The sequence below is a fragment of the Panthera tigris genome, chromosome A1, assembly GCF_018350195.1.
Source record: "Panthera tigris isolate Pti1 chromosome A1, P.tigris_Pti1_mat1.1, whole genome shotgun sequence".
In the NCBI taxonomy this organism is placed as follows: domain Eukaryota; kingdom Metazoa; phylum Chordata; class Mammalia; order Carnivora; family Felidae; genus Panthera; species Panthera tigris.
The window spans coordinates 84,299,107-84,309,299 of NC_056660.1; the positions used below are offsets into that span (position 1 = coordinate 84,299,107).

General features: G+C 41.4%; 1 protein-coding gene across 1 annotated transcript; it reads right to left on the reverse strand.

Annotated features, from left to right (window-relative positions):
- Positions 1 to 8,819: 8,819 nt before the first annotated feature.
- On the reverse strand, positions 8,820 to 9,798 carry LOC102964287 (olfactory receptor 2T8-like). The gene has a single exon (XM_007092966.2). The coding sequence runs from the start codon at positions 9,756 to 9,758 to the stop codon at positions 8,820 to 8,822; it is 939 nt and encodes a 312-aa protein (XP_007093028.1). The 5' UTR covers positions 9,759 to 9,798.
- Between the last annotated feature and the right edge of the window lie 395 nt (positions 9,799 to 10,193).

Consider the following 10,193-nt stretch of genomic DNA (forward strand, 5'->3'; position numbering starts at 1 on the left):
CCCTAACCATAGCCATGGGTATCACACTAAATGTGCATACATCCTAGGTCTAAGTTAGGAGTGGATTTGGGGCCCATGACTGGAAAAAAATTATTCACTGAGGATCCTAGAAGGTTGCTACACTTACACGACCAGAATAGAGTTATTGAAGAGGATCCTGAGTGAAAAACCAAAGCCTAGCCTACACAATCAGTGGGCCTCTTAAACTAAACTCTAAGTTTGACCCACAGCCTAACACATACCCTCAAATGAGCCCTCTATGGAGATCACTTAAATAACGGTGTTTTGGACTTTGCAACCTCCAGGAACCACAACTTAACCTTAGATATGGCTCTGGCCCTAAGTGGGCCCACTTCCTAGTTCTGAGGAAAGATCGTACTTGAGGCCCATATGGCACATAATTACTCACCAAGGAAAACAAAAGTTCTTCATGACATTTACACAGCCAGAGTGGGGTGGCAGAGGGGATCCTGAACCAAAACCTAAGCCTGGGCCATACCATCAGCTGGCCCTTGAAACCAAACCTTAAGCCTGACCCACACCCTAACACACCCCTTCAGCTAATCTCCCCAGGGAGATCACTGAAGTTGTGGTAGTTCAGTCACTGACACTCCTGGGACCTAACACTAACCCTAGGAATGGCTGTGGCCTTAAGAGGGCCCACCCTCTAGGTCTAGGGGAGAACAAATTCAAGCATAAGTGCTCAGAATTATTCAGGGAAAAACCCATAAGATTTGACATTTACACAGTCAGGATATGCCTGCAGAGGGGATAATGAGCAAAAACCTAAGCCTAGCCCACAACATCTGCCTGAACCCAAAACTTAAGCCTGACCTAACACACACCCTCAACATATCCTTCCAGAGATATCAGGTCACAGCTGGTGGTTGGGTCCCTGCCACCTCCCTCAGATTAACTCTTAACACTAGTTATCACTCTGGTCCTAAGGGACCCACCTCCTAGAACCAAGGAAAGAAATGGAATATAAGCAAGTGATCAGCTGAATTATTCAGGGAGTAAAACAGACATTCACCATGACATTTAAATCACAAGGATGGAACTACAGAAGGGGATTCTAAGTTAAAACCTAAGCCTAGTACACATTTTAGGCAGTCCCTGAACTCAAATCCTAAGGGTGAATGACACCATAACAGCACCTTCACTCAGCCCTCAATGGAGATCACTGTGCGACTGAGTTTATGGTCCATACCACATCCCAGCGCTTAACCCTAACACTAGCCTTGGCTCTGGCTCTAAGTGGACCCTCCTCCTAGGTCTGAGGAAAGAAGAGAATTGGATCACAAGAACAGCACAGAATTATTAAACAAAGAATATAGAAGATCACCATGATCTTTACATGGTTGGGATGGAGATGCAGAAGGGAATCCTGAGCCAAAACATAAGTCTACCCATAAAATTGGCTATCACTGAACCTAAACCCTAAATCTGACCCACATGGAAACATGCACCATAAAGTCAGCCTTCTGGGGAGATCGCTGCATTGTTAGCAGTTTGGTCTTTGCCACTTCCAGAGATCTAAACCTAAGTCTGGCCATGGCTCTTGCCCTAAGGGCACACACCTCATAGCTGTGAGGAAAGAATGGACTTGAGGCCCAGGACCAGTGCATAACTTTTTAGTGAGGAAGCTAGACATTCACCATGACTTTATATAACAGAAGTGGAACTACAGAAGGGGATCTGAGCCAAGTCCTATGCCTAGGCAATAGGCCACTCCCATTGGCCACTCCCTGAAACCAAACCCTAACCCTGACTGGAACTGTAAGAAGCACCCTGGACTGAGTCAACAGGGGAGATCATTTTACTGCTGGAAGTTCAACTCTTGCCACCTCCTGGGACCTAACCCTAACCCTAGACATGACTCTGGCCCTAAGGGGGCCAGCTATCTAATTCTGAGGAGAAAACTGACTTGGGCTCATGACCAGCACAAAATTATTAAGCCAGGGCCTCAGAAGAACATTATGACATTTACCTGGCCAGGATAGATCTACAAAGAGGATCCTGAGCAATCATAGTTTAGGCCACACCATCGACAGGCCCCTGAACCCAAACACTAAGCCAAACCCACACCCTTACATACACCCTCAAATTAGCCTTTCGGGTAGATCACTACACTACTGACAGTTTGGCCCCTTACAAACCCTGGGGCTTAATTCTAACCCTAGCCATGGCTCTGGACCTAACTGGGCTCACGTCCTAGGTCTTAGGAAAGAATTGAATTGGCACCCATGAATGGCACATAATTATTCAACAAAGGACCCAGAAGGTCGCCAAGACACTTATAGGATTGACATAGAGCTACAGAAGGGGATCCTAAGCCAAAACCTAAGCCTAGCCCACACTCTTGGCCAGCCCCTGAGCCTAAACCTTAAGCCTGACCTGCACCAAAATATGCACCCTCAGCTCACCCTTGTTGGGAGATCACTGCACTGTTGTTGGTTTTGCCTTTGCCACCTCTAGAGACCTCAACCCGAAGACTGAAGCTCAAAGTAAAGTGCACCTTCAACTCAGCCCTCTGGGTAGATCACTGCACTGCTGTTAGTTGAGAACCTGTCCCCTCCTAGGACCGAAATCTAATCCTAGCCATCGATATGGTTTTAAGCGGCCCCACCACATGTTGTGAGCCAAGAATGGAATTGGTACTTATGGCCCAGATAGATTTCCTCACCAAAGAACCCAGGAGTTCCTCATGATATTACATGGTCATGATGGGTCTGCAGAAGAAGGTCATGAGCCACAGTCTAGGCCTAGCTGGGACAATCAGCCAGCCCATGAACCCAAGCCGGACCAGCACCTTAACACATACCCTCAATTCAACCCTCTAAGGAGATCATTACATGAATGTTGGTTCAGAGCCTACATCCTCCTGGTTTGTAATCCTAAACCTAGCCATAGTTCTTGTCATGTTTCATAAGGGGGCCCACCACTTAGGTCTTAGCAATGAACAGAATTGGGGCCCAGGCCCATCACAGAATTATTCAATGAGAAACCCAGAAGTTCCCATGATGTTTATAAGACATTGACGGGGTTACATAAGGGGATTCTGAAACTAACCTAAACTTAGCCCACACAAGAGGCCACCCCAGAAACCAAACCCTAACCCTGACCTATACCCTAACATGTGCCCTCATCTCAGCCCTCCAGGAGTATCTGTACTTTGCTGCTGACTCCTCCCTGGACCTAACCCTAACTGTTTGTCTCAGCTCTGGCCAGTGGTGTCCCAACTCCAAGGTCTGAGGAGGGAATGGACCTGAGGCCCATGAACAGTGAAAAATTATTCAGGGAGGAACACAAAAGTCCACTTGAAATGTTCATTTCCAGGATGTAACTATAAGAAGGGATCCAAGCTAAAGCAGAAGTCTCATCTACACAATTGACCAAACCCTGGTCAAACCCTATGACTGACCCGCACCATAACACATGACCTCAATGTAGCTTACAGGGGAGGTAGATCACAGTAATGCTGGTGAGTCAAGCCCTAATACTTCATGGAATATAACACTACCCTTAGCCATGATCTGGCTCTAAGCGTGTCCACAGAGTAGGTTTGAGGAGGTAAACGACTTAAGGTCCATGATTGGCACAAATTATTCAGTGAGAAAGTCTGAAGTTCACCATGACATTTATACAGGAGAGATGGGGCTACAGAAGGAGATCCTGAGTCAAACCTTCAGCCTAGCCAACAGCCTCAGGTGGGCCTTGAACTCAGTACCTAAGGAAGACCCACATAACAAGTCCCAACACTCAGCCCTCCAGGGATATCACTGTACTGCTGTTGGTCCAGACCCTGTTCCATTCCAGGGCCTAAACCTCACTGTACACATGGATGTGGCCTTATGGCACCTTGGAGCAAGGATGGAATTGGTGCCCATGGAAAGGAGAGCTTTCTACAGGGAGGAAGCCAGACATTCCTCATGATATTTATACAGCCTGGATGGGAGAAGCAGATCATATTCCAAAACCTATCTCTAGCTGAGACTATTGGCCAGCCCTTAAATCCAAATCCTAACCCTGACCAGCACCCTAACATAAGCCCTCAACTCAGACTTTTGTGGCAATCACTACATGGCTGTTCATCCAGGTCCTGCATCCTCCAGGGGCTTAATCCTAACCCTAGCAATGGTTCTTGTCTTAAGGCAGTCACCTCCTACGTCATAGCAAATATAAAAATCAGGGCCCTTGCCTGGCTGAGAATTATTTAGCAAGAAGCCCAAAGGTTTCCAATGACATTTAAAAGGCAAGGACGGGTTTACAGAAAGGATTCTGAACCAAAGCCTAAACCTGACCCACACAAACTATCAGCCCTTTACCAAACACTAAGCTTGACCTGTACTGTAACACTCACCCCCAACTCAACACTCAGGGGGATAACTGTCCTGCTGTTGATTCAGACCCTGTCCCTTCCCTGGACCTAACACGAACCCTACACTTGGCTTTGTCCTTATAGGGCCCACGTCCAAGGTCTAAGGAATGAATGGACTTGAGGTCCATGACTGACACCGAATTCACCAGGGAGGAAGGGAGAAAATCACCATGACCCTTTCATGTTGGGGATGGATCTATAGAAAAGAATCCAGGGCTAATGTGTAAGCCTGTACCACATGATTGGCAAACCACTGAACCCAAATCCTAAGCCTTACCCACACCCTCACATGTGTCTTCAACTTAACCCACCAGGGAGATCACTGCACTGCTTGCAGTTCACCCCTTGCAACTGCTGGGAACTGAAACTTAATCCTAGCCATACCTCTGGCTCTAAAGGGGTCCACCAAGTAGGTCTGAAGAGAGAAGTGACTTAGGGCCTTTGAGTGGCACAGAATCACTCAGTAAGAAAGCCTGAAGTTTACCATGACATTTCCAGGGAGGGATGGGACTACAAAAAGGGATTCTGAGGTGAAACCTCTGCCTTGCCCACCGAGTCATCTGGCTCTTAAAGACAGATCCTAAGACTCAGCCACACCGTATCAAACACTGTCATCTCAACCAACTGAGGAGATCACTGCCGGACTATTGGTTCAGACCCTCCCCCCTCCCAGGACCTAAACCCAACCCTAGCCATGGATCTGGCCTTAAGGGGCCACTCAGGGGCAGAAATCCTGCTTTTGCAGAATCATTAATTCTGCTTGAAAGGAATGAAATAAGTGGGAAAAGGATTAAAGTAGGATGAAAGTCACACATGTTTAATGCAATATCAGATGTCTGGTTGTGGCTGGTAGAACGGACAGAGAAAGTCTGTGTCTGAACAAATGCAGGGATGAGGTGACCCTGCACCCACATCACCCTGTCCCCTACATGGTTATCTTAATCCTCACAGCATCTCTGAGTGATCAGAACCAATCACCACATATGAGAGGAGGAGCTGAATGCTAATGTCCTTTATGGCTGCACTTTTCTTATCCAGGACCCATATCTGAACCTGGCCTGTGGCACAGAGCTAGGTAAAGTCTACGTGTACTCCACAGCTGTCCAGGGGCTAAAGAGAAAGTAAAAAGGGATGATATCCTTGGGACCAAATATTAGTGACAGTGGTAATGATAGTGGGAATGGAAATGTCTGGTCAAAATTAAGTGGGACTGAGCACTATTTAAAATAGCTAAACAACAATAAGCAATAGAGAGATCTATAACATATCCTTCTCCTGTCGTAAGGTTGCCCATTATTTTAGAAACTCTGTGCCATGTATTCACACGTAAACAAAAGCTTACACATGCTCTCTTAGTACTAAGAACTAACTCTTCTCCAGGACAATTTTTGCCCTTCTCACACTTGGCCTAACTTGCTGATGAGCAAACATGTGGTTACTGTTACATCTCATCAGTGATAGTGACAGTGGTAGGTCACCATCAGTGATAGATCAAGGATGGTGACATGGACCAGGACTATATTTCACACTACTGGATCCTTCTAAAAGTCGTCATCAAATACAGGCGATTTGCTACATAACAGTGGTGAAGATTATCTTCTGGGCAGTGTTTGAAATTCTATCAGTCATTTGAAATGTAAATGAATATTTATTATAAATGAGTAAAATATGGTCTTATTTAATAATCATTATCAATGTGACCAATTGAATAAAAACAATAAATTCAAATAAATGAAACAGCATTTTATTTATCACAGAAAAGTGATAACTATGGATGAAACATAGATTTTGTTGGCCAGCAAATGTTTACAAATAATTAAATGATAATAAGTAGCAGAACAGTAGAATTAATTCTAATGCTTGTACCATTATGTAGTTTGCTAGCTTTCATAAAGAATAATGAAATTCATAATAAGAATATAGCCTTAAAGAATGTAATATTGTCAGTTATTTAATTTCCACTACATCCCCAAGGGTTCAGGAAAAAATGGTTTTTGTCCCTATTCAGAAAACGAAAAGAGATTTGAAGGAAATGAAGAGTACACAATGTACTTCATCCTTGCCAAACAAACTTCAGAATAATGGACATCATGAGAGAACTTTAGGTACTTTCTATACTGTTTTATGTCTTCAGGCTATATGCCACACAAGCAACGTGTTACAGTTAGTGCTATTGATACCATATAAATACAATCATACATTGAATTTAAGAAACAAAATGGACATAGGGTCACATAGGGTAAGGGGTGAAAAGGAAAGGGAAGAAAAGAATAAGAGACACTTTTTTATCTTTTTATTTTTTAGAGAGAGAGAGATTGCAAGTGGGAGAGAGGCAGACAGTGAGAGAGAGAATTTAAACAGACTCCACGTTCAGTGTAGAGCATGATGTAGGGCTTCATTCCACAACAATAGAATCATAACCTGAGACGAAATCAAGAGTCAGTCACTCAACCAGCTGAGCCACCCAGGTTTCCCCAAGAAACTATAGAAAAAAATTGAGGGGAGGTGCATGGAGGATGGGCTAAATGGATAATGGGCATTAAGGAGGGAACTTGTGTTGAGAACTGGATGTTATAAGTGATGAATTACTAAATTATACATCTGAAACCAATATTACATTATATGTTAACTAAGTAGAATTTATATAAAAATTTTCCAAATAAAATTAAGAGTTCTGAAAAATAGAATTCAGATTAAGCTAAAATGGCAAAGATAAGAAAAATGTAAAATTAATTTCTAAACTTATTTTAAACTATTCCTAAAGTACATTTCATATTTTATTGTTAAGTCTTTGGATAGTACCTATATATGAATTTGTAAATACAGAGATGTGTTAAAATATATGTATATATTTATAATGGTTTTCTATGCAAAAACAACAACCTCTGCAAAGGTTCCAATTTTCTTGGCTGAAAATTATTGTAGGTATATAATCATTAACCAGGAAAAGTAAAGAAATATACCCTGAAAAAACCCTAGAACCCTAAATTCTGTAACTTGTTTTTTATGCTTTTCATTTAGGCAAAATTTACCTACTACAGAAAAAAAATCTATCAGATTTTCAAGACATGATACCACCAATATAATTGAAATATTATGTTATGATGCATAATTAAAACAAATAAGCAAATAAACTTATAAATCAAGCCCAATGGACTTTAAGGAAGAAATGTATTACATAAATAGCACTTTAATGAAAATAATTAACCTTTGAAAATGGAATAAAAGCAGATTTGTCAGAAAAACATAATAACAAGTAACCCAAATATAATTTAATTTCAAAAATTCCAAATAATTCTGTGAATATTATATACTGCTTGCTACAAAACCACCACGTTTTTTTTTTTTTTCCCTTTGGAAGTATCTAGATGGTTTTTTTGGTTTGTTTTTGTTTTTTTTTTGTTCCAGAAAATGAAAATTGGTAGTTCACAAAGGAAGATAAGCACATTGCCATGAGTTAATAAAAACATCCCCAGAAATCATTAGGGAGATAAAAAACAAAACCAAGATGAGTAAGTATATCCATGTTAGAATAGCTAAAATGAAGAAAAAAGTTGACATTACCCACAATTGCTGCCAATAGGAGCAAGTGGTACTCCTGTGACTTGCTGGTGGGCATGTAACATTGAACAAACATTGTTACTGTTACACTGTTCACTAAAAAATTAGTCATGCATCTATCAAATTAAGTAAAAACATGTGATTACAAAAATGATTTTAAAGCTATTTTAGTAATAACAGTTACAGACTGAAAATAGCCCACATGTTCATCATCATAGTAGTATCTAAACAAACCCATTTAGATTCAGAGGTGGGAATATTAATCAGGAACAAAAAAGGAAACATCTGATAAATGTAAAGTTGTGGCAGAATCTTTAAAAACATATTGAGAAAAAGACAAAATAGATAGAAATTTACCTATTTTGTATTTTCATTGGAGCAAAATTCTAGAATAGGCCAACCTGCAGCATAAAGATACAAATGTGACCAGTGGTAGTATATTGGTCGAGTGGTTTTACTGGAAAAGGGAATGAAAAACACTTCTGGTCTTAGCAAAGAATTGTCTTTTGCTAGTGGGTTAAGTTACAAGTCCAAGTTGGTGACACTGGTTGAATACTAAGCGTCAGGTGTGGGCATTTTAGTGTTTGTAAGTTAAACCACAATTTAAAAGAAATTAACAACAAATGTTCAAAATCGTTTGGCTACTTAGTTCATTCTTTGAGCAAATACTTATTAGGTGGTGTGATGTAAAAACATTTTAATGATTTTTGTTTAACAGATTTTTAACAATCCACAATTTGATGTGTTCATGACAGCTTAGTAAAAGATCCAAACTACAGATCTGTGCCTGCATTTCAAAGTAAAATAGTAATAACAAAGATATAATGCACACATTTTTTTTTTCTCTAGGAAATCCCACACAACCACTTTTACAATCTTAGTCATGGCTTAAGGCAGAACACTGACCCAGACACTTTCTCAGGGCTAACTTGACTTCTCTGTTCCTCAGACTGTAGATGAGGGGGTTCAGTATAGGGGTGAAGATAGTATAGAACACTGAAGCTACTTTATCATGGTGAGCTGACCTGTAGGATTTAGGTTGCATATAGGTAAAAATTGCAGCTCCGTAAAAGAGTCCCACCACAAAGAGATGTGAGGAGCAGGTGGTAAAAGCCTTTTTGCGGGCTTCTCTAAAATGCATCTGGAGAATTGCAGCAAGGATGAGACTATAGGAAATCAGAATGAGAGAAAATGGGACCAGGAGCATTAACACACAGCATATGTACATCACATACTCAAAGACAAACGTGTCGGCACAAGCTAAACGCACTAGAGTAGGGGCCTCGCAGAAGAAATGATTGATCTCATGTGCATCACAAAATGGAAAACTCAGGGTAGCAGCAGCCTGCATGAGCCCATCAGCTGACCCCAGGACCCAAGACCCCAGAGTCATTCTCAGGCATAATTGCCAGTTCATGAGGATGGGGTATCGCAGTGGGTGGCAAACAGCCACATACCGGTCATAGGACATGGCTGCTAAGAGGAAGCACTCGCCCCCTCCCAAAGTGATAAAAAAGAAGATCTGCAACCCACAGCCGGCAGGGGAGATGAACTTCTCTCCAGTCAAGTAGTCAGTAACCATTTTGGGCACAATGGTGGAAACCAGCATCATGTCCATGAGGGAGAGTTGACTCAGTAGGAAGTACATGGGTGTGTGGAGTCGGGCATCTTGATGAATCAAGAAGATCATGAAGGCATTGCCCACTAGGGAGGCGAAGGAAGTTGTCACAACCATCACAAAAAGAAATAGTTTGGCTTCTGTGTGGTTAAAGAGTCCTAGGAGAATGAAATATGAGGTGGTGTTCCCGTTTTTCATGATTTCAAACAGGAATGACGCTGGAAATGAAGAAGTAGATGACAGAGATCATTTGCAGTGCTCTATTTCAATTACATATTACTTGATAATTACATGACTGAAAATTATAAAACCTATTCAAAATCTTTCATTTGCCATTTTCAAAATAGTTTAACATGGACATAAAATTAGTTACAACTTTTTCCATTTTTTATCACTTTCAGAGTTTTCAAAATTAGTACCCCCACCTTTACTATTGATTAATGGGCACAATTAATAATTCTTTTGATAAATTACAGGGATATGGTAAGTATGTCTGTTGCACCATATGTGCATGTCTTGTATCATGTGTAGTCAGTATTCTTAGAAGCTGAGTTAAATCTATGTGTTTAACTATGTAAAAGCCAAGCCCTTCAAACAGGAGTCACACATATAAAACATCAATATTTACTGAAA